Genomic DNA, 25870 nt, shown 5'->3' on the forward strand with positions numbered 1-25870 from the left:
TCAATGATTTTAGGTTCCCCACCCCAAACTTCCCCCAACGTCACCAGATCCAGTCAGGATTTAAAATAAGAGCTTTGAGACACGATATCCTTCTAAATATCAAATTTCATAGAGATCCGATAACCCGTTCGTAAGTTAAAAATACCTCATTTTTTCTAATTTTTCAGAATTAACCCCTCCCCCAACTACCCCAAAGAGAGCGGATCCGTTCCGATTATGTCAATTATGTATCTAGGACTCGCGATTATTTTTTCCACCAAGTTTCATCACGATCCCTCGATTCTAAGTGTTTTTCAGGTTTTATGTTTCCCCCTCCCCACCCCCCACCCCCTCAAAGTCACCAGATCTGGTCGGGTTCAAAATAAGAGCTCTGAGCCACAATATCCTTCTAAATATCAAATTTCATCGAGATCCGATCACCTATTCGTAAGTTAAAAATACCTTATTTTTTCTAATTTTTCAGAAATAACCCCCCCCCCCCCCTAACTATCCCAAAGAGAGCGGATCCGTTCCGTTTATGTCAATCATGTATCTAGCTCTTGTGTTTATTTTTCCCACCAAGTTTCATCCCGATCCCTCCACTCTAAGTGTTTTCCAAGTTTTAGGTTTCTGCCTCCCAACCCCCCCCCCCCCCCCCCCCCAATGTCACCAGATCCGGTCGGTATTTAAAATAAGAGCTCTAAGACACGATATCCTTCTAAACATCAAATTTCATTGAGATCCGATCACCCGTTCGTAAGTTAAAATTACCTCATTTTTTCTAATTTTTCAGAATTACCATTTTCAGGTTCTTAGACATACTATAGACTTTATAATCGTTCTTGTCAAGATCCCATCTTTTTTTCGAGGTTGTATTATCTTTTCTAACATTTTACTAGTTTTCTTATGTTAGCAAATTTTGAAACAAAATGTCAAACCTAATAAACCTAGCATATTTAGAACATATATATATATATATATATATATATATATATATATATAATAAGTTGTCTGTGGATCTGTGGATCGTGGATCAGGTGACGTCATGTTTCTGGACACCGGGGGCACAGGGGGATATAAATGACGACCGGGACACAAGGAATATAAATGACGCCCGGGACGCTCAAAGAGAAATCACAGACTGGGACACCGGGACACAAATGACGACCGGGACACAGGGAATATAAATGACGACCGGGACACAGGGACATAACTACAAAGGGGACGCCGGGGTGCACAGGGGGATATATAAATGACGATGGCGACTCAGGGAATGGTCGATTAGCAATCACCATCAACAAAGCTCAAGGGCAATCATTAGAATCATGAGGTATAGATCTGAATACGGATTGTTTTCCCATGGACCATTATATGTTGCATGTTCAAGAGTTGGTAAACCTGACAATCTATTTATATGCACAGACAATGGGACAGCAAAGAATGTTGTATATTCGCAAGTTTTACGTAGTTAAAAACATACATATATATATATATATATATATATATATATATATATATATATATATATATATATATATATATATATATATATATCTATATTCACAGGTGGGACATAGGGACACAACTACAATGGCGCGTAACTAATATGGCGCGTAACGACTTACGCGCGCGGGGGGGCTTGGGGGGGGCGCGAAGCGCCCCCACCAACTAGGTGTTGGGGTGGCGCGAAGCGCCACCCCAACAGCTAGTATATATATATATATATATATATATATATATATATATATATATATATATATATATATATATAAAGTTGCCATCAAATATCAATATATATCAAATATTTATGTATCAATATTTGATATATAAGTTAATATTGCATTTATTTACACACTCTATGTAGCCTCTTGTAACCATTTTTCATTGTAACGCATTTAATTTACACAATTTAAACATACAAAAACACAATCTCACAAAAAAAAAACAAAAAACATTTACCACATATTTGAAACTACGTGCTAAAGTCGAATCAACTACAAGCCGAGAAAAATAGATTGGAACGTGTTAATTCCAGATCTGACATTCAATTAAGCTGAAACCACCATACATCGACTTTTTATAAGCTGAGACATTTATAAATGTCTTTAATGAATAAAAAAAATCGCTGGTTTAGGGGTTTTACAGCTAGGTAAAATGTATAGTTATTGGAGGATCTCTTTTATAAGGACTAATCTTTGTCGTTTTGTTCATAAAAGCGTGTTGTCACTGGATTTTAGTCAGACAGTTCGTGGTAACGAACTGTAGTAAGGAGCTACTACTACTACTAATAACTCACTGCAGCATCAAGCCGCCTGAGGCCAACACAGCTACGCACGCTCCTCCTCCAACCTAATCTATTTAAAGCCTCCCTCTTTACACCCTCCCAGGAAGTTCCCATTTCCTTTAAATCCTTATTTATGACATCCTCCCAACCCAGACAAGGACGACCTGCTTTCCGTGTAAGGAGCAAGGAGTAAGGAGCCCAGAGTAAGGAGCGACCCTGCTCAATAGTAAACGAAACTCTAAAAAACGGAATTTTGATGCTAAAAGATACATCGGAAGAATTGGCTTTAATGCTGATTTTAAATATATAATTTTCATCAAATTTAGTCTTTGTCATCAAAAGTTACGAGCCTGAGAAAATTTGCCTTATTTCGGAAAATAGAGGGAAACACCCCCTAAAAGTCACATAATCTTAACGAAAATCACACCATCACATTCAGCGTATCAGAGAACTTTATAGCAAAAATTCCAAGCTCATATCTACAAAAATGTTTGCCAGCAGACAGATCACGGGTGCTTGTTTATTTGTTTGTTTGTTTTTTTATTTTTCGTTTTTTCCCAGGGGTCATCGTGTCGACCAAGGGGTCCTAGAATAACGAAAGATGGCTCATTCTAACGGAATTGAAAAGTTCTAGTACCCTTTTTAAGTGACCAAACAATTGGAGGGCACCTAGGCCCCCTCCCACACTCATTTTTTTCCCACAGTTAACGAATCAAAATTTTGAGATAGCCATTTTGTTCCGCATAGTCGAAAACCATAATAACTATATCTTTGGGAATGACTTACTCCCCCACAGTCCCTGGGGGAGGGGCTGCAAGTTACAAACTTCGAGCAGTATTTACATATAATAATGGTTATTGGGAAGACGTTTTCAGGGGATTTGTTTTTGGTTTTGGGGGTGGGGTTAAGGGGAGGGGGCTATGTGGGAGGATCTTACCTTGGAGAAATATGTCAAGGTGGAACAGAAATTCAACGAAAAGGGCGTAGGATTTTCTAAAATTACTATAAAAAAAAACAATGAAAAAATAAACATGGAAAAGTTTTTTCAATTGAAAGAAAGAAGTAGCATTGAAACTTAAAACGAACAGAGATTATTACGCATATGAGGGGTTCTAAAAATACTTTAGCATAAAGAGCGAGGTATTTAGGAGGAGATAAATACCTCGCTCATTATGCTATAGTATTTTTAGTAATTTCAACTATTTATTCTACGGCCTTTCTGATTCAGGGGTCATTCTTAAAGAATTGGGACAAAACTTACGATTTAGTGTAAAGAGAGAGGTATTAACGATGGTGCAAACCCCCTCATATACATAATGAAAATTTAAGAATATAAAAGTTTGTTACATAAGTTAATTCTTAAGGTACGAATATTTTTTACTAATAAAAACATTTGTTAAAAATTACAAATTATAGTTGCCTTTTTATGTAACCGAAAAATTGCAGGGCAACTAGGCTTCCTTCCCCACCCCTTATTTCTCAGAATCGTCTGATCAAAATTAAGAGAAAGCCATTTAGCCAAAAAAGGAATTAATATGCACATTTTATTTTAATAATTTATGTGTAGAGCCAAAATCAAACATGCATTAATTCAAAATGTTCAGGAATTACATAAAAAAACTAGTTTTTTTAACTGAAAGTAAGGAGCGACATTAAAACTTAAAACGAACAGAAATTACTCCGTATATGAAATATACGGAGGATTGCGGAGGTTGTCCCCTCCGCAATCCCTCGCTCTTTACGCTAAAGTTTGACTCTTTGCCACAATTCTGCTTTTTAAAACAATTAAAAGCTTTAGCGTAAAGAGCGAGGGATTGCGGAGGGGACAACCCATTTCATATACGGAGTATTTTCTGTTCGTTTTAAGTTTTAATGTCGCTCCTTACTTTCAGTTAAAAAAAACTAGTTTTTATGGCACTTGGTATTAACCAAGTGACATATAGCAATCGCAAATTCTGTCGGTCTGTCGGTCTGTCTGTCGGTCTGTCGGTCCCGGTTTTGCTACTTAATGAAATTTGATGTTTAGAAGGATATCGTGTCTTAGAGCTCTTATTTTAAATCCCAACCGGATCTGGTGACATTGGAGGGGGGGGGGGGGGGGTTTGGGAGGGGGAAACCTAAAACTTGGAAAACACTTAGAGTGGGGGGATCAGGATGAAGCTTAGTGATGAAAATAAACACAAGTCCTAGATACATGATTGACATAAACGGAACGGATCCGCTTTCTTTGGGGTAGTTGGGGGGGGGGGTATTTCTGAAAAATTAGAAAAAATAAGGTATTTTTAACTTACGAACAGGTGATCGGATCTCAATTAAATTTTATATTTAGAAGGATATCGTGTCTCAGAGTTCTTATTTTAAATCCCGACTGGATCTGGTGACATTGGGGGGGGAGGGGGAACCTAAAACTTGGAAAACACTTAGAGTGGAGGGATCGGGATGAAACTTGGTGGGAAAGATAAGCACAAGTCCTAGATACATGATTGACATAACCGGAACGGATCCGCTCTCTTTGGGGTAGTTGGGGGAGGGGTTAATTCTGAAAAATTAGAAAAAATGAGGTATTTTTAACTTACGAACGGGTGATCGGATCTCAATGAAATTTGATATTTAGAAGGATATCGTGCCTCAAAACTTTTATTTTAAATCCTGACCGGATCTGGTGACATTGGGGGGAGTTTGGGGTGGGGGAACCTAAAATCATGAAAAACACTTAGATTGGAGGGATCAGGATGAAACTTGTTGGGAAATATAAGCAGAAGTCTTACATACGTGATTTAAATAATTGGAACGGATCCGCTCTATTGGGGGGGGGGGTTAATTCTGAAAAATAAGAAAAAAATACGTATTTTTAACTTACGAAGGAGTGATCGGATCTTCGTGAAACTTCATATTTAGAAGATCCTCGTAACTCAGATCTCTTATTTTAAATGTCAAACGGATCAAGCGTAATTGGGGGGGGGGCAGTTGGGGGGACCGGAAATCTTAGAAAATACTTAAAGCGGTGAGATCAGGATGAAACTGGATGGGAAGAATAGAAACCTGTCTAAGATACGTGACTGACATAACCGGACCGGATCTGCTCTCTTTGGTGGAATTGGGGGGGGGGGTAATTTCAAAAATTGAGGTATTTGTAACTTACGAAAGGGTGACCAGATCTTAATGAAATTTGATATTTAGAAGGATCTTGTGCTTTAAGGCTCTAATTTTAAATTCCGACCAGATCCTGTGACATTGGGGGGAGTTGGAGGGGGAAACCGCAATTCTTGGAAAAAGTGAAAATTGTGGTATTTTTATCTTATGAATAGATGATCGGATCTTAATGAAATTCGATTTTTAGAAGGAATCCATGTCTCAGAGCTCTTATTTCAAATCCTGACCAGATCTTTTGACATTGGGGGGAGTTGGAGGGGGAAATCTTGGGAAAACACTTGGAGTGGAGGAATCGGGATGAAGCTTGGTGGATAGAATAAACAAATGTCCTTGATACGTGATTGACAGAATCCTACTGGATTCGCTCTCTTTGGAGGAGTTGGGGGGAGGAGTTCAGTGATTTGGCGAGTTTGGTGCTTCTTGACGTTTTAGGACGATGAAAATTGGTAGGCATGTCAGGGAGCTGCACAATTTGACTTGATAAAGTCGTTTTCCCAGATTCGACCATCAGGGGGGCTAAAGGGAGAGGAAAAATTAGAAAAAATTAGGTATTTATAACTTACGAGTGGGTGATCGGATCTTAATGAATTTTGATATTTAGAAGGACATCGTGACTCAGAGCTCTTATTTTAAATCCTGACCGGCATTAAGCCTCTTATTTTCCTTTTTAAATCAATCTATTGATTCATAGAATTTTGTTAGAGCTCATACCATATGATCTCTTGGCTCTTAGCTCTTCTCGCCTCGTCACAAGTGCCATATGAGCTCTTAGCTCTTGTTTTTTTATGTAATAATATAATAAAACAACGCCAATACAAGTTAAAATATTAAAAAAAACTGCCTTTTATAAGGTTTTATTATACTTACCATCATTTATTATCATGGTGTAAATTTCTTATCCGTCGTTATTTTTATTTTGATTTTTTTTTATAGCTTGATTACTTTCTAGAACAAAAAGTGACAAAATCATATGTTACAGTTAAATTCTACTCGATTACGTTTCGGGAAAACCGATCGTCGTTTAAAAACTTCCGAAAAAGCTAAGGATGCTGCTTTAAGTAAAGCCAAAAATTATTTTCATAAAATTAAAAATAACATTTAGGTCTTTAGAACGTATTTCTATTCTTGTTTGTATTAATAATGGTTTATAGTTATACCTGTTTATTTTTAGTTTGACCTTGACCAAATGACATTTTGGTTTTTAGAAGGCATAGTCCTATTCCTGAGTAATACCTGTATATTTTTAGTTTGACTTGATTATTTATTGTAATTTCTATTTGTTTTCGGTTGCACTTCTTATTGACAGTGATTTCTGTCCGTTTTACATTTAAATTACTATTTGACTTTGTTTCCGCTCTTCTTAGGTTTATTTTAGCTCTTTAAATTTCTTGCAAAAACTCCTAATTTGGAAAAAAAATTTTTAAGTTAACTTCTGTTAGTTTTTAATGGACATTGGCTATTTTTCGATTACTAAAAGAACATTTTTAATATTTTTACGGTTTTTTCTCTTTAAAAATCTAGGTTTCGACTTATTATTTATTTTTTGGACGAAGTTTTGCAACAAATCTTAATAATAGTTGTACTATAGAACTTTAGATAGATGGAAACGTGTAGTATTAACCAAATACGTGTCAAATTAAGAATCTTCCATTGGACTAAAGCCTTTAATACCAACACCGTATTACTACTTCGAAAGTTGAAAAATATTTACTGACCATCTCCCTCGACACCTCCTGAAAGTTTCAACTTAATTCCTAAGATATCACAAATATCTTGAGAACGATAGCACAGATATATTTTGACAACCTTGGATACATTTAGTGTCTTGGGATTTAGCTCAACATGCCCAGAAAGTTTTATCTTATTACTTTTAGTCTTTCCTGAAAATATTCCACATTTGTCTTTTTGCATAGATTCCTTTTATTCATTTCAGCATACACTCAACATACCCTGAAAGTTTCCACTTAAGTACCTTTGTCTTTCCTGAGATATCAAAGACATACCTTTTTGACAACCTTGACTGCTTATAATATCTTTTGATTTATTCAAATTCCCACTCAACATACCCTGGACGTTTCTGAATTAATGCCCGTAGTCGTTCCAGAGATGTCGCAGATACGCCCTTTTCACAAACTTGGATGCACATGATGCCTTTTGATATAGTTCAAAATCCCAAACAGCTTGCCCTGGAAGTTCCAACGCAATCTCCTTTGCTTTTCCTGGGCTATTGCATGAACGGCTTTTCGAGGATCCTGATATACAATGTGTCTTTTCTTTTAGTTTTACTATCCTCTCAAATTTTCGTGAAAGTGTCATATTGTTTCCCCATTCTGTGCCTGAGAAATTGCACCTCTGCTGTTTTAACAACCTGGAAGCACTTAAAATCTTTTGATTTTATTCAATGCTAGTAGTAATAGTGGTAAAAGCGTTAATATTAATAGAAATGATACTAGTAATAGGAGTAGCAGTAGAAGCAGTAGTCAAGAGCAACCTGTTGTTGCTGTTTCAAGCAGTCACAGATGCAATTACAAGTAGCTGGTGTTGCCGGTAGCAAAAGTCACAGCTCTAAATAGTTACACTCGTAGTCAAAATACTTTCAGCCACAAGCAGTTGCATTCACAGTCTCAAGTAGTCGCAATCACAGTTGAAGCAATTACGGTCTCAGTCACGAGTAGTTGCAGTCATAAGTAGTTGTTGCGATAGTGGTCAGAAGTATTCGTAGTCACAAGTAGTCCCAATTGTAGTCACAATTTGTGGGGGTCACAATTAGCTGCAGACATTTGTAATTGCAGTCCCAATTAGTAGCATTCGCAGTTGCAAGTAGTAACTAGTACTAGCATTCGAAACTAGTCACAGGCACAAATAGTCACAGTCTTAGTCACAAACAGTTGAAGTCGCAATTAGTCACTGTCAAATTAGCAGTCATATTTATTAGTATTAATAGGAGTAGTAGTAATTGTTGCAGTATAAGTAGCAGCCGTAGTAATAGTAGTTATAGCATGAGTTGCAGTAGAATTAGTAGTAGTATTAACAGTATTGGTAGCCCTAAAAGTTTCAGGTTAATACCCTAAGCTGTTCATGATATATATTTCGTCCTTTTGACAATCTTTTGGCATGCACTTAGAGCCTTTAAATTTAGCTTTACATCCCCCTCAACTCATCCTGAAAGTTTCAACTTAACCCCTTCTTCAGCACATGAGATGTTGCATCTATGCCATTTTGAGACTGGATGATCTTAAACTCTTTTGATTTCTTTGAAGTGTATTAGTCGTAGCAGCAATAGTAGTTGTAGTAACCCTAATAGTTTCACCTCAAGAATCCTCTGCTGTTCCTGGGACATTGCTTATAAGCCCATTTCACAACCTATATTTAGTGCCTCCAAATGGTGTTTTTTTTTTTGTTTTGTTTTTTATTTAGTTTTACATCCTCCTCAACTTTCCCTGAAAGTTCCAACTTAATACCCTGTTCTATTCCTGAGATACTCTGTCTATGTTATTTGACGACCTGGGATTTGACACATTCACTTTTGATTTAGTTAAATAGGATTAGTAGTAGCGGTAGTAGTAGTAGTAGTAATCAAACAGTTCGTGGTAACGAGCTGTAGTAAGGAGCGACCCAGCTCAATAGTAAACGAAACTTTAAGAAACGGAATTTTGATGCTAAAAGATGCATCAAAAGAATCGGATTTTCATGCTGATTTTAAATATATAAGTTTCATCAAATTTAGTCATTTTCATCAAAAGTTATGAGCCTGAGAAAATTTGCCTTATTTTGGAAAATAGGGAAAAACATCTCCTAAAAGTCATAGAATCTTAACGAAAATCACACCATCGCATTTAGCGTATCAGAGAACCCTACAGAAAAATTTCAAGCTCCCATCTACAAAAATGTGGAATTTCGTATTTTTTGCCAGAAGACAGATCACGGGTGCGTGTTTATTTGTTGTTTTTTTTTCCAGGGGTCATCGTATCCACCAAGTGGTGCTCCTTCTAACGGAATTGAAAAGTTCTAGTGCCCTTTTTAAGTGACCAAAAAAATTGTAGGGCACCCAGGCCCCCTCCCACGCTAATTTTTTCCCAATGTCAACGGATCAAAATTTTGAGATAGCCATTTTGTTCCGCATAGTCTAAAACCATAATAACTATGTCTTTGGGGATGACTTACTCCACCACAGTCCCCGGGGGAGGGGCTGCATTTTACAAACTTTGACCAGTTTTTACGTACAGTAATGGTTATTGGGAAGTGTACAGACGTTTTAAGGGGGATTTTTTGGTTTGGGGGAGGTTGAGGGGAGGGGGATATGTGGAAGGATCTCTCCTTGGAGGAATATGTCATGGGGAAGATGAATTCAATGATTTTTTCTTAGAGAATTGGTACCAAATTTAAGCTTAGTGTAAAGAGCGAGGTATTAACGAGGGGACAAACCTCCTCATATACATAATAAAAATATAAGAACACAGAAGTTCGTTACGTAACTTAATTCTTTAGTTACGTATATTTTTCACTAATAAAAACGTTCGTTAAAAATTAAAAGTTCTAGTTGCCTTTTTAAGTAACCGAAAAACTGGTGGCAACTAGGCCTCCTCCTCCATACCTTTTTTCTCAAAATCTTCTGAACAAAACTAAGACAAAGTTATTTAGCCAAAATAAATCAATGTGCAAATTTCACTTTAATAATTTATCTGCGGAGAGCCAAAATCAAACATGCATAAATTCAAAAACGTTCAGAAATTAAATAAAAAAAAAAGTTTTTTTAACTGAAAGTAAGGAGCGACATTTAAACTTAAAACGAACGGAAATTACTACATGTGTGAAAGGGGCTGTTCCCTTCTCAACGCCCCGCTCTTTATGCTAAAGTTTTTATTGTTTAATAAAGCAGAATTGAGAGAAAGAGTCAACTTTAGCGTAAAGAGCGGGGCGTTGAGAAGGGAACAGCCCCTTTCATACACGTAGTAATTTCTGTTCGTTTTAAGTTTTAATGTCGCTCCTTACTTTCAGTTAAAAAAACTAGTTTTTTTTTTATTTAATAGTACTATAGGAGCAATATGTATAGTAGTATGAATGGCCATGAAATTTTCAGCTTCATGCCCTGAGCCGCGGCTGTGATTTTTGCAGAAACGCTCTATTGAAAGTTTGCATGTACATAGTGTGTTTTGATTTAGTTTGACACCCCCCTAAACATTTCCCAGAAGTTTCGTGTCAATACCTTTAGCCTTTTATGAGACCCAGGATTCAACAAAACTCCCTGTCTAAATTACAAAACCTGAATGCAAACAATGGACAACTAGCAAAACTTTTAGCCCTTGCTCAAAGGGCTGTGAGGACGGGAATATTTTATCCCCAGAGGTATAGTCATTGGACCTTTCAGCAACTTAGGAAAAATAAGTGTTTCAAAATTTTGATCGGCAGTCTTTGGAGGGAGGAGAGCTACATAGGGCGTGGAAGGGGGGCTGGTTGACTTAAAAAGGGCACTGGAACTTTTAATAACAATGGAATAAGCCCGCTCCAAAATTTCTATGACCACTAGTTCAACAATATCACCCCTGGGAGGGGAAATGAAATCAGCAATAATACATGGAGCCAATTTCACTGTTTACTTAGGCAGTGCTTCGCTGCTTCAAAAATCATTGCATTAGACTTATAACACCGCTCTATTGTCTATTGCAAACTCTGTCTTTCTTGATTTCCTCTTCGAGTTATTTTTCAAATTTGGATTATTGAACAAAAAGCTTGTGAGCTCTTTGCTTAATAAATCTATGAAGAGCTTGAATTCTTAATCTTTTTATAGATTTTCTTTTTCTCACGAGCAAAACTTTCCTGTGAAATTGATTTTTTTTTTTTTATTTCTCTTTTTTTCGTTAAAGGAGACAGGAAGGTGACATATCTGAATCGAATAGTTAAGCATAAAAGAGGGCATAATAGTATATAATAGTGAAGTATAAAATTATTAAGTTTAGGGCTTCAATGTAAAGTAGCGAAGATATTTATCAAATAGTTTGTGATAACGAACCTTAAGCTAAGAGTAACACCGCCACTATGAGATCCATTAAGACTAATATTACTAATGAAAGATATGAGACTGATGAACTTTGCCTAATTTTCGAAAAGGGAGGAAACACTCTGAAAAAGGGGGAGGGTAACTTCGTTGAAAATGCCACCTTCAGATTCAGCAAATTAGAGAGCCTTGTTGTAGAGGTTTCATTAACTTATGTACAAAAATATAGAAGTTTGTAATTTGTGCCAGAACAGGATGTCTCTTCAAGATCACAGATGTGTGTTTGTTTTTTTGTTTTGTTTTTCCATGGGGGGGATCATATCGAACCAATGGTCATAGAACAACAAGAAATGGTTAATTCAATCTGAAATTAAAAGTTCCTGTGCCTTTTTTAAGCGACAAAAAAGATTAAAAGACAAATAACCCCCCCCCCCTCTTGGAAGCAACTCACCTTAAAGGCATGAGTCCTGATCCAGAGATTGGGTGTTCACCACCATTATAATAATAATAATAAGTAGCCCTCTCCCACTCCCTTTCTATCCCAGAGATATCTGATCGAAATTTTGAAATGGCCATTTATTTCAGCATAGTTGAAAGGTCCAATAACTATGCCTCTGGGGATGACATGACCTCTCACAGACCCTTAAAAAAGGACTAAGTTATGAAATTTCACCATTGTTTATGGTCTTACTTTCTCTTTAGTGGTTCAAATTTACATGTGTATATGTTTCCGAGGATTACTCAGAGGAATTTTCTGCGAAGAACAAAATTGTCAGGGGAGATTTTTCAGTAGAGGTATTTTCAGCGGGAGGAATTCTTCATGTAAGAAGTTTCCATGGGATATACTTTCCATTTATGAGGGGGTTTTGGTGAACTTTTTTGAGGAGGAATTTTCAGTGGGGAAAGAGTATTTCACAGAGGGGGGGATGGCGAGATTTGAAAAATTATCATAAATTAAATAAATTAAAACAAGTTTTTTTTAACTGAAAGTGGGTAACATTAAAACTTAGAACATACAGAAAATATTCCGAATGTGAAGGGGCTGCTTTCTCCTAAATCCGTCACTGATTGCACTAAAGTTTGACTTTTTGTCCCAATTCCTTAAGAACGCCACCCTAAGCACAAGGGCCGTTTTATAACGGCCCGTAGTGTTTTATCTAGAGCTTTTTTTTTTATTTTAGTGCTGCAAAGTGCTTCGTGGTCTCTTTGCCGATTCACCTTGGATTCTTGGACATTCTGCGCTGAACCTTGACGTTTGTGGTGGTTTTCTAGTAATTTCTTAAGTTTTTGCAGTGGGGTTTTTAGTTTTGTGCAAATTTCCATGAGTTTTAGGCGGAATTAATGTCAGCATTTAAGGACATTGACCGCCTGTCCTAGATGATGGAAGATATATAAAGACTGTAAAGTTCTTATAATTTTGAAAAAATTTACTTTCTTGACAAAAGTGTTTTTTACTCTCTCCTTCCATTGGAATTCATTGTATAGGAAAACCATCCCAGTATCTAACCATGGAATAACTTAGGAGACAAAATGCTTTCGGGCCATTTGAGCTGCTTTAATCTGCATGATAATGATGGTTATTTTGTCGAAATTTTTTTGATGGAAATAAAAAAGAATGCTAAAATCTGATTTAATAGAAATATTTGCAACCTGGGCCGATTTGGCTCTCTTCATATAGTCTGAGGGAAAGAAAGCTGCTTTAATCTGCATGATAATGATGGTTATTTTGTCGAAATTTTTTTGATGGAAATAAAAAAGAATGCTAAAATCTGATTTAATAGAAATATTTGCAACCTGGGCCGATTTGGCTCTCTTCATATAGTCTGAGGGAAAGAAAGGCAAGTAAAGAGTAACTCAAACCAACAGAAGCGGAAATTATAATAGTACAATTTCCATAAGGACATATAGATTCGAATAACATACTTTTCATAATGATTCAAATATAAACCACGCTGCTTTTCGTACAAAATTATTATCTTAAAAAGAATTCAAATTTGTACAGAAGAAAGGAAAAAAACATCCCTTAAAAGTGATATTATCTGGATGACAATAACATCATGAATTTCAATATGCTCTAATAAACGAGGTCTCCGACCAATATCTAAAATTAAACAATTGTTTTTTTTAGAATGCTCAGTGGTTATAGGATGTTCGGGGATTAAACTGAGATTTTAATTTTATTACGCATTTTAAGTAAGAAAAAGATCTTGCCACAGCAGGGTGTAGAATTTCGACCTCTTTTTAAATAAAAATACAAATTTTCACTCAAACGGAACTAAAATAATCCTTAGAAAAAAAAACCTGAGACGGCTATTTAGTTTAAAACTATTGGAATTTAGCATAAAGCCTTTTTTAGTTTATTAGAACAAAGGCTCCAGGATAAAGCATGGTGTCGCTTACCTGAAACAATGTTTATTTAAATCAAAATTATTTACGTGCGTTGGCATAGTAAAGAATGACGTCTCTCGCATACTTTTAATCCAAGGGATTAAAGTGTTCCTAAAATTGCTTTGAGCTTCCCCCTTTTGAATTTCATATTCATTATCATCAGTAATTTATTCTTAACTTCACGCCTCCCATATTTAAAAAAAAAATCACTTACCACACTATCATAACTTGGAGCTTATTATATTTTAATCCTTTTAGTGCCATCTCTAATTCTTCATCACAAAAAAAAAAAAATAAATAATCTTGCTTCACTTCCAAGCCTGTCACACAGTTTTTGTCTTTATCGTTTCCTGTAACTGTCCCATGGTTTAGCGCATTCTCAGTGTTTAGCCCACCACTCTTTAACTCTTTCCTTATCACTAATGGAGTCCCTGTTCCTATCTTTAGCCGGAACAAGTCCAGATTGACAAATCCCCCTCAAGTTTTTAGAATGTCAATACAGTATTTAGTTAAAAGTTTTCTGGCTGTATCCTTAGGATTTTCAGTAGCTTTATTCGTAATCTCAACTTCAAATCTACTTAATTCTTATATTAATGCTTTCTCTGCTTTCCTAACTTTCGTCAAACTCTTGTATGATACATCGCTTAAATATTTCTCGAACCCCCCCCCCTTCTCTCTTACTAAATTTGGAGCTTTTCCCCTAATATTCCAAGCTGCATTTTTATCTTTCCTCCCTAAGACACCCTTTTCTACTTCTATATTAAATTGTGAATCCATTTGAATATATTTTTTCTTAGTAATCTTAGTTATGATGGTGTTTTTTTTTCGATATTATTTCGATATTTGAGTTCGACTAGGTTGTTTATTGGAATTTGTTTTAAGTTTCCTTTATTTATTGATTGTGATTCATGGTAGGTTTACGCTTGAAAAATTATTGACTTTCTTACTGCTCATCTTTGGCTTAATGTAGCTATTTACTTTTACTTGAAAAAATTCTTCGGTGGAAACAGTTTTTTTTTTATTGATTAAAACTCAGAACAGGTAAAAAGCCGTATAATAACTTAAACTTAAAACGGACCGTGAATACCGCAAATTAAAATCAAGCTATTACCCTTCTTACTTTCTTCAAAAGACAAGAGAAGCCTTGCGCTTGAATGAAATCTATATTTGTATCACGTTTGTATCAGGCGCAGCTTTTTTCTTCTTCTTTTTCAGCCCTTAAAAATCAAAGTACTAATCAGTTTTCTAGGACAAAAAACAAAACACCTCTTTGAAGAAATAAATTTATGACAATCAATTACTTTTACTATCGTAAAAGTAATTTCTTTTAAAAGTTAGAGGACAAGAACTTTTCTCACCTCCTAGCTGTACAAGCTTTCCGCTTCTGCAAATTTGTATAATGTCTTTCGTCCTTTTTCGTTTTAGTGAATGCCATAATTCTTCAGACAGAATTAAAGTTCGTGTTTGGGATGAAGACAACGACTTAAAGTCAAAACTTAGGCAGAAGCTAACACGAGAGTCTGATGATTTCCTTGGCCAAACAATTATTGAGGTTAGTGATTTTTTGTTTTGTTTTAATAACAGGCGAATATTGTATATCACTCTGATTTGTCAATGGAGGCTACACTTTCGTTATACACTTTCGTACACTTTCAATAATTTTCACTTTTCACGCACACTTTCAACAATAAGTTTGACACTTTTCGTTTTGTACACTTTCAGTTTCGTTATGAAATAGAAACAATTTGCTCTAATAAACGTCCTTCAAAATGAGATTCCCCAGCACATTCTTCTTATTTAATTTTGTTTGTTTTAGTTTAAAAATAAAACTTAACGAAGCAAGTATATATCGAACTAGCACCTCTTCCTCGACCCTCGGTCATTACGCTAAGGTCTTATGTTCTTTAAAATCCTTCTTATTAAATTTCATCGGTTCTTGTGTTAGAGCAGCCTTTCTTAGAGAAGTGTAACAAAAAGTCAAACTTCAGCGAAAAGAGCGAGGATTGAGGAAGAGATAGCCTCTCTCAAGTACGGACTAATTTCTGTTTGTCTTAAGTTTTAATATTGTTCCTCACTTTCTTTTGAAAAACACCTGTTTTTATTTAATCTCTAACCGTTTTTAAAATCACCCCAGGAAATCTTCTTTATACAAAATCCCCAGCGCAAACTCATCTATATAAAATTCTACCCGTAAAAAATCCCCTTCCTCATATAATAAATCCCCCTCCAAGAAAAATTGTGTTTATTTCCCATTAACGAATACTATATGCGGATAATAGGAAAATTGTGTAACTGACTTTCCTTTCCCCTGGGGGCTATGAGATGTATTGCCATTTCCAAAGACATTGTTATCAGACCTCTCATGAATCAAATGGCTATCGCAATATTATAATCGAGCATCTTTGGAGAAAAAGAGTTATGGTACGGGGGCTAGTTGCCCCCGGATCTTTTTGGTTACTTGCAAAGGGCACTGGAACTTTTGACTTTCGCTCAAATTAGTCCTTTTATGATCTTCTAGGACCATAATATCGACACGATCACCCCTGAGAAAAAAAAACAAATAACGAAAAAAACTAAATAGATAAATAAATACGCATTCGTGATATTTCTTCTGGCAAAAAAAAATCCATATTTTTGTAAATAGGAAATTGAAACTTCTAATATAGATAGGTTCTCTGATACACTGCATCCGATGGTGGTATTTTCATACAAATATCTTGGCTACTTGGGGGTGTTGTTTTCCCTTTTTCCAAAAACAAGTAAATTTTCTCAGGCTCTTGGTAAACTTTATGAATTTTATATATTTAGAATCAGCGTAAAAAAATCTGATTATATATCAATCTTTCTCAAAAGCTCAGATTTTTGGCTACTATTAGGCTGAGTGGATTCTTACATACAGTTTGTTACCATGAACTGTTGAATGGAAAGGACAGAATTGTTATTTCACATTTTTTTAAAGTAGCGGATATATAAAACAACAGAAATTACGCAAGCTACATTTTATCATAATGCCAGGGGATTTAAGAGGAATGACGGGGTATCATCCCCTAATATTGGGCAGATTTGTTTAAGTATTCATTTTATATGAAAAAAAAAAATTCATAATCTTCCTGTATTGCATTCATTTGCTTTATAATAAGTAAATTATAGACTACAAAGAATGTAAGGGGACAGGAGTAATTCTGACAAATGTCTATTTTAGTGTTAAAGTTGCCTGTCAAATATCAGAAGCACCAAGACCATATTCAGGGAGGATTAGGGGGGTTCGAACCCCCAAAATATTTGTCTGACACGTAAAAAACGTAACAAAAATGAATATAAACAGATGTTGATGCGTTTTTTAAATTTCCCCCCCCCCCCCGAAATAAATTCTTTTTTACCCCTCCCCCTAAAAAAATCTTTGATACGGCCATGAGAGGACATCTCCCATTCTCTGTACAATTTAACCTAGAAAAACAATCTTTAATTTTAAATGCAAAATGTTCCCTCACTAAAGCGGAAAACTACCACCCTATCAGCGTCCGTCCATATTGAACGCTTAATCCAAATATATTCCTTCAAATGAAGGTGGTGTATGGGTGGCGTGAATTTCCCTCCCCCTACATGTTGATGTGAAAGACGGGCTTATGAAGAATTAGAAATGTATATGAAGATGCACTTTTTTGTCAAAATTGTACTTTATTTAAAATTTTATGTTTAGTCAATTACAAGAGGCGATATCCTTACAAATGAGCACTAATAACAACTCTCCAAATAAATAACTTGCTGTGATGTTACAGAGATATATCGCCATTAACGCAAATTATATCAACAAAAATAATTCAAATGAAGGGACATGTGACGTTCCCTAACGTCTGTAGAATTCAGAAAACTACAACTTTACTGAAAACTTACCTTGCATGAGATTTTTTTTTAGAGAATTATAGTTGTATTATATATGGCCCTTTATATATCAACAAAAAGACCGATAAAATACTATTGAGACATTTATAATTTTTCTGCGATCTACTTATGGCAAGCTACCATTTGATGCGGAAAAACGCTCTATTCAGAAAGCACCTTGTATTATATAGGATGGTTTTCTATTTTCATTAAGGTACTAGTTTTCAAAATTGTAAAGATATTGGAATCGAGTTAGTTTATTTGAGCAGTAGCTTACGTATCTCGCTTAATCTGTGAAGCAAGAACTTAATGTTCGTTTTAAGTTTCAAATTTGTTCTTTACTTCCGTTATTAAAAAGTTTTCTAATTAATTAAAGCCAAATTCTACTGAAGGATTATTAACGTTCCTTTACCTAAGAAAAAAAATTATAATACTTCAAACCGAGTGATCAAAGCAAAACTTTGTTAGTAACATATTATTTTCCAACATTCTTCTCTTTGGACACGAGGGATATTGATCCTTGTAGGTCTACTACACTCGCGCTAATAGAGCGCTCTAACGTATAAAATCTAATCTATTTGTGTTTTCTTTCTGTAGGATTAATAAGATATTAATTTGTTCTTCCACAATTTGAGCAGTGATGCCCCTCTGCCTTTAGGCAGACCCATACCCACTTTTGGCTGTTATGTAATAGGACGAGATAGAGTCCGTTAGTCAAGCGGGGAAGTTTTTAAGACAAATTTCTTCAAGATGTTTTTTTCAAGACGTTAGAAAGTGTTCCAAGACGTTTTTAAGACATTTTTCTTTATGATGTTTTTCCAGACGTTTCAAGACATTTCAAGACGTATTTAAAAAAAATATTTCTGCAAGACATTTTTCAAGACTTTTCAAGACACTTCAAGTGGTTTTTTTAGACATTATTCTTCAAGACATTTTTCACGATTTTTTGGTTGTTATGTAAAAGGGAATGTTTAATTATATTAAGGATGACGTAGTCTTGTTTTAGAAGCTACACTTCAGGGGCCTGTGGGGAATCCCTGCGTGTAATTGGGAAGGTTACACACGAGGGGTGTTCAATAATGACGACGCACACGTGGGTGTTAAATAATGGTGGCGCACACGTGGGATGTTACATAATGACGGCACGTACCAGGGTGTTACGTAATAACGATGTACAGGTGGGATGTTAAATAATATTTCAAGAGATTTTTCTTCGGGATTTTATTCTACTTTCAAGGGTGTTTTTTTTCGAGATTCCATTTCCTTTTTTCTCACGGAGCCTTTATATTCCAAAGATTTTTGTTCGCATTAGGATTTGAAAGATTTTTCCCCTCAACAGAACGGAGCGCTAGACAACTGGGCTGCGAAATCCTTTCTAATATTACCATTAGGGGGAATACTTTCTACGTGATAGCCTATTCCAACGCGTGGTGAATTTCCTGTTCGCTTTGTGGGATGATTAAATGAGACAAATGTTTCCAATTCTTTCCAGATGAGAGTGCACAAGCATCCTAATGCTAATGATTTATGCTCTATGCACCTGCTTGCTACATTCCATTAATTCAAATCTTTGTACTAGTAAAATCACATTTAGAATGAGCCATAAGTATTGCGCAGCAGAAGCCTCATTATAATAGTAATAATAGGACAAAATGTCAACTTTATAATATGTTTCCTCGCTAATAAGTGAAACACGCAAAGGAAAAGAAAAGACATACTTTTTGCATACCACGTTATGTCTAAAAGGTTTTGATGAAAATACCACGCATCTCTGAGCCAAGACTATGCACATTCATACTACCTAGGCAATATGTGGCTATGCAACCCCTAGCAATCAATTACATTGGGATGTTATTAGAGGTAGATTATTATTAGATTCAGTCACATTAAGAGATATTTCTAAGGCCTTTTAATTCAAATTCTCCGTTTCTTTGACGGAGTGTTGGATTTCAGCTCCCCTTTGTCTAAAAAATTCTTTTAACAGCTCCCAGCTTAACTTTAAAATATAAAACATGTTATTCCAAGGCAATTCCCGGCCTATGACACTCACTGGCCAACACACGGCACCCTCTTTCAAGCATTATTATACATATAGCATTTTTGGGGACCTTCCTGCAAAAATTTTCGTAATTTGTCTATACTAGAATCGATCGTATTAACTTATTGAAAAATCCCAATAACAGTTTTTTTCTGATGACTCCTGGTAATTAACAACAGCTTGGCACAATCTACCGGCCCAATGATCCTTCTTGTACACATTATCACACCTGAGGGTTTTTCCTTCAAAAATAGCCTTATAAACTAAAAGTGAACATTGTTTTATTACAACAGTGGAAGATTGCCATTTCATTGTTAGATTCCATGGTAGTTACCAGCCTGTAACACTCAAAGACTGAGAGACACCACACTCTGACAAGTATTATTACATATATGACATTCTTTGGGCATTTTTCTAAGAAAACTCCGTTTAAACTAGAATTAATAGTAATAACTTAATAAGAAATTCCCAATGGCGTTTCTTCTTGTGACTCGTGGCAGTTCAAGCCAGCGTGGGACAATATGCCTGCATAGTGGCATCATCTGGCATCATCTTTACTTAGCGTTTTCTGACGCTTGAATATTCTGATAGGCAATTTTGATTTGAATGGCATGTGTTTGAATGGCAATGTAGCATTTCATTATTATATGGTAATATTCAAAGGCAGTTACTGCCACCGTGGCACCCATTGGCTGGATCGTGACGTCCCCTGGCATGCATTATCTCACATATTGCATTTTCGGGCATTTTGCTGCAAAAATATGCTTTTACGCTAGAACGCCAGCATAGTACAGTATGCCTGCCTAGTGGCATCACCTTGTACCCTTCTTCAGCATTTGAGCACTTAAATGTCCTTTTTTTCCTTTCAAATTTTTATTTGAACTGGTGGAATAGATCATTATATCATTATATCATGATAGTACAAGTCGCATACCGCCACTGTGGCATCCAACAGCTGGCACGTGGCATCCTCTGGAATGGACTGTCACACCTCAAGCCTTTTAAGGCATTTTCCAGTAAAAAAAACTGCGTACACTAGAATTGAATGTTTAAATTTAAAGAAAAATTCCCAGTTAAGTTTCCTCTGATGACTCCTGGTAATTTTGCCCATCGTGGCCCAATCTATCAGCCCAATGACACCTTTTGGCACACATTATCGCAACTAAGGATTATTCAGGCTTTTTTTTACCATAAAAATTACTTTATAAACTAAAATGACCACTGTTTTTTTTTTGAACAGCGATAACTTTCTATTTCATTGTTAGATTACGATTTTCCATGGTAATTCCAAGCTCCTGACACTCAATGGCTGACACACGACACTCTATGGCAACCATTATCACAGATACGGATTTTTTCGGGCATTTTCCTGCAAACATATCTGTTTAAATAGGAGTTGATCATTTAAACTTAGTGAAAAATCACCAATAATGATTTATGATGACGCCTGGTAATTCACGTCAGCATGACACAATCTATCGGCCCGATGACACCCTCTTGAAACACGTTGCATATGGATTCTTTCATCGTGAAATTTGTTGTTTTTTATTTTATCTGTATGGAACTTTCTTTATTTTTTTCTTTGTTAAACTTGTTGCATGTGGATCTTTTTTAAACTTGTTTTACTTCATGAAACTGGTTGCATGTTGATTTTTCTTCTTCGCGAAACTTGTTACATCTTGATTACTTCTTATTAGGGTTTTTTCTTCGCAAAACTTAGTGTATCTTAGAAAATTGTTGTAGATTAATTTTTCTTTCGTGAAATAAAACCAATATACAACAAGTTTCACGAAGAAAATAAAATCAACATATAACAAGTTTCACGGTCAAAGTATCAACTTGCAAGACGTTTCATTAAGAAAAATCAGTATACAACGAGTTTCATAAAGAAAAAATCAATATACAACGAGTTTCATGAAAAAAAAAATTCAAAATACAAGAGGTTTTCCAAATAATAAATTTATCATACAATAAGGTTCACGAAGAAAAAATCAGCCTACAACAAGTTGCACGCAGAAAAAAACAATTCCCATTTTGTTACAGGAACCAAAAATATCAGCATACAACATGTTTCATCAAGAAAACATTAATATAAGTTAAGTTTCACGAATGAAAAATTCAACACACGAGTTTCACGAACAAAAACAAAAATACAACAAGTTTTTCAAAGAAAAAATTACCATGCAACCAGTTTCATGAAGTTTTTATACAGTTAGCCAGGGCTTGATGCCGACAACTATTCAAATTTAATTCAATTCAGATTTGCCTCTCACTCAATCAGACTATCTGTCTTGGCTTTTTTTACAATTAGCCATGGCTTGATACACCAATCTATTCGATTTTATTTTAATCGACATTGAACAAGTTTCAAGAACAAGAAAAATCAACATACAGCCAGTTTCATGAAGACAAAAATTATCATAAAAACAAGTTTCGTGAAGAAAAAAAAGCATAAAACAAGTTTCATGAAGATACAATTTAAAAAAAAAACAAGTTTAACGAAAAAACTAAGATAAAGCGAGTTTCATAAGGAAAAAAACACAAGTCTCACGAAGAAAAAAGTAATATAAAGAAGTTTCACCTAGATAATTCAAAATATAGCAGGCTAGACAAAAAAAATCCATATGGAACATGTTTTACGAAGGAGAAATCAACATACAATATGCTTCATTAAAAGAAAAATCAACATACAGAAAATTTCCAGAACAAAGTTCCACGAACAAAACCGGTTTCACGAGGGGGAAATCCTCTTGCAAGTCTTACGAAGAGAAAAATCAATGTGCAACAAGTTTCTTGTAGACAAATGAAAACATAAGAAGTTTCTCGAAGAAATAAATCAAAATACATTTAGTTTCTTTAAGAAATAATCCACGTGTAACAAGTTTCTTGAATCAAAAATTCAACATCCAACATGTCTCCCGAAGAAAAATAAATATACAACAATTTTCATGAATAAAAAATCAAGATATATTATGTTTCACGAAAAAACCACACATTATGATTCATAGGCGAAAACTCAGTATGCAACAAGTTTCACGAGCAAAAAAAAACAATATACAACATGTTTCACGACAAAAAAACTAGATACATTAGGCTTTACGAAAAAAAATCAATGTACAACGAGTTTTACGAAGAAAAAACTAAAAATACGTCAAATTTCACGAGGAAGTAATTAAAATGCAATAGGATTCACGAACGAATAATCAACATACAAGTTTCATGAGCAAAAAATCAACATACAAGTAGCTTCAGGAAGAGAAAAAAATTAACGTACAATAAGTTTCAAGAGGAACAAAAAATCAACTTGCAACGTGTTTCATGGAGAAAAACAATTAATGTGTCACAAATCTACCTCTAATAGCAATCCCCCTGGAATTGCTTGCTAGTGGTGGGCTAGCCAGATATTGCCATATTGGCGTGAATATGCATAATCTTGACTCAGAGAAACGTGGTATTTTTATTAAAATATCTCTGAAACAACCGAAAGAGAAAAGTGTGTCTTTTTTTTCGTTTGTGTCTTTTGCGTCTTTTTTTATTTGCGAGGAAATGTATTGTAAAATCGATGCTTTTTTATATTATCGCTTTTATATGTCATAAGGTTTTTGCTGCATAATGCGTAATACTTCCAGCTTATTTAAAATGTGATTTTGCTAACAGCAAGATTTAAATCAATGGTATCTAGCATACAAATGCATCTAATGAGCAGAAATAAATATCCTTAGTATGCTTTCGCGCTCTTATGTGGGTTGATTGGAGGCATGTGATCCATTTAATCATTCTAGAACGTGAGAAGGAAATTTTCCCTACGTTGGAATGGGTTATCACGTACAAAGTATTCCCCCGAAAGATAATACTAGAAAGGCTTTCGTAGTCCAGTTGTCTTGTGCTCCATTTTATTGAGAGGAAAAGTCTTTCTAATCCTAATGTGGACAAACATCTTTAGAGTATACAGGTTTTTTTGATAAAAAAAAATCCATCCATACAAAATGAAACCTCAAAAAAATTCCTGAAAGCAAAATGAAATCCTGATGAAAAAAAAATTCTCTTAGAGTATTATGTAACATTCCACGTGTGCATCATCATTACGTAGCAGCCACGTGTGCCATCATTAAGCAGCATCCCATGTATGTGCCGCCATTACGTAACACCCACGTGCGCGCCGTCATTATGTAACTCTCCACGTGTGTGCCCTCTTCAGTTACGAGCGAGGATTCCCCACAGGTCCCCGAAGTCTAGCGTGTCACGCGAGATTGTGTCATTCATAAGATAAGTAAATTTCCTATTACATAACAACAGAGAAATCCTGAAAAATGTCTTGAAGAAAAATGTCTTTAAAAAATGTTTTGAATGTCTTTATATGTCTTGAAAACCCTCTTGAACAAAAATCTCTTTCAAAAACTTCCCCGTTTGACTAAAGGACTCTAACACGTCCTATTATGTAACAGCCAAAAGTAAACAAACTCTATTACATAAAAACCAAAAGTAAAGAAACCTTGTTACGTAACGCTCAAAGAAAACATGATTTGGTGGATCTCTGAAGGTTTTTTCCTGGCTCTCATAGGTTTTTTCAGTAATTAACATAACAGACACCTGGACTGCTTAGAAAACTATCCCTATTACGTAAAATGCACCTGCTCTTTGCCTTCGGGGAGTCGCCGTTAAACTTCTTAGTAATCTTAAATAATTAAAGGAAGGAAAGATTAGTGGCTATGTGTCTGCCTAAAAGCAAAGGGGCGTCACAACTAATATATCTTTCACGATAATATATCTAATATATCAACTAATATATCATCACGATATAATATCTTACGTAGGAAATTTAAACCCTCAATTTAATAGTATGTCAGTTTCTGTTACGTCTTGAAAAGTCGAAAGTCCATAGAATCAGCGAAATGGAATTCCTGGACGAACGATTAATAAATTTTGAAAATGATTGAATACAATCTTCCTAAAAAGTTTTTGACGCTTGATCCGACCTTGAATCTACCTCTCCGCTCCACGTTTTAAATTTTTGTTTGAATAGTTTCCTTATGATGCCTAAGGTGGCTTAGGACGAAAATTGTGATGGTTAAAAGTTTTTGGCTATAGAAAATCGATTGCCGCTTGGAATTTTCACTTGTCCGCATTTTATTATTTCATAACACGAAATGGAAGAAATTGAGTCTTTCTGGGCTACTATCTCTTCTGTGGAATAAAAAGGGAGCTAGGACTTTTTATTCCGGTTCAAATGAGCCCTATCATGTAAAAATCTTACAACGACTCGTTCGAAGCACATTCCTGTGAAAATTAAATATAAAAAAAAACTAGTTTTTTTAACTGAAAGTAAGGAGCGACAGTAAAACTTACAACGTACAGAAATTACTCCGTATATGAAATCGGTTGTCCCCTCCGCAATCCCTCGCTCTTTACACTAAAGTTTTAATTTTTTTTAAAGTAGAATTGTGGCAAAGAGTCAAACTTTAGTGTAAAGAGCGAGAGATTGCGGATTGGACAACCCATTTCATATACGGAGTAATTTCTGTTCGTTTTAACTTTTAATGTCGCTCCTTACTTTCAGTTAAAAAAAACAGTTTTTTTTATTAAATTTTTGAACGTTTTTGAATTAATGTATGTTTTGTTTTGGCTCTCTGCACATAAATTATTAAAACGAAATTTGCATATTAATTCTTTTTTTTGGCTGAATGGCTTTCTCTTAGTTTTGATCAGACGATTTTGAGAAATAAGGGGCGGGGAGGGAGGCTTAGTTGCCCTCCAATTTTTTGATTACTCAAAAAGGCAACTAGAACTTTTAATTTTTAAAGAGCATTTTTATTAGTAAAAAATATACGTAACTTAAGAATTAACTTACGTAGCAAACTGTTATATTCTTATATTTTTATTATGTATACGAGGGGGTTTGTCCCCTCGTTAATACCTCGCTCTTTACACTAAATCGTAAGTTTTGTCCCAATTCTTTAAGAATGACCCCTGAATCAGAAATCCTTAGAATAAATAATTCAAATTACTAAAAATACTTTAGCATAAAGAACGAGGTATTTATCTCCTCCTCAATACCTCGCTCTTTATACTAAAGTATTTTTAGAACCCCTCACATTCGTAATAATCTCTGTTCGTTTTAAGTTTCAGTGTTACTCCTTACTTTCAATTGAAA

At 35.2% G+C, this 25870-nt stretch overlaps 1 protein-coding gene across 4 annotated transcripts in view; it reads left to right on the forward strand.

Moving 5' to 3' along the window:
- The window catches only part of LOC136031216 (protein unc-13 homolog B-like), a 467059-nt gene that overhangs the window by 260656 nt on the left and 180533 nt on the right, over positions 1 to 25870 (forward strand). For all 4 annotated transcript variants that reach the window (XM_065710597.1, XM_065710594.1, XM_065710595.1 and 1 more), the window contains one exon: positions 15225 to 15351. In XM_065710597.1, the coding sequence (XP_065566669.1) occupies positions 15225 to 15351 (127 nt within the window). The remainder of the gene's footprint in view (positions 1 to 15224; positions 15352 to 25870) is intronic.

This window comes from Artemia franciscana, chromosome 9 (assembly GCF_032884065.1).
Source record: "Artemia franciscana chromosome 9, ASM3288406v1, whole genome shotgun sequence".
Lineage (NCBI taxonomy): Eukaryota > Metazoa > Arthropoda > Branchiopoda > Anostraca > Artemiidae > Artemia > Artemia franciscana.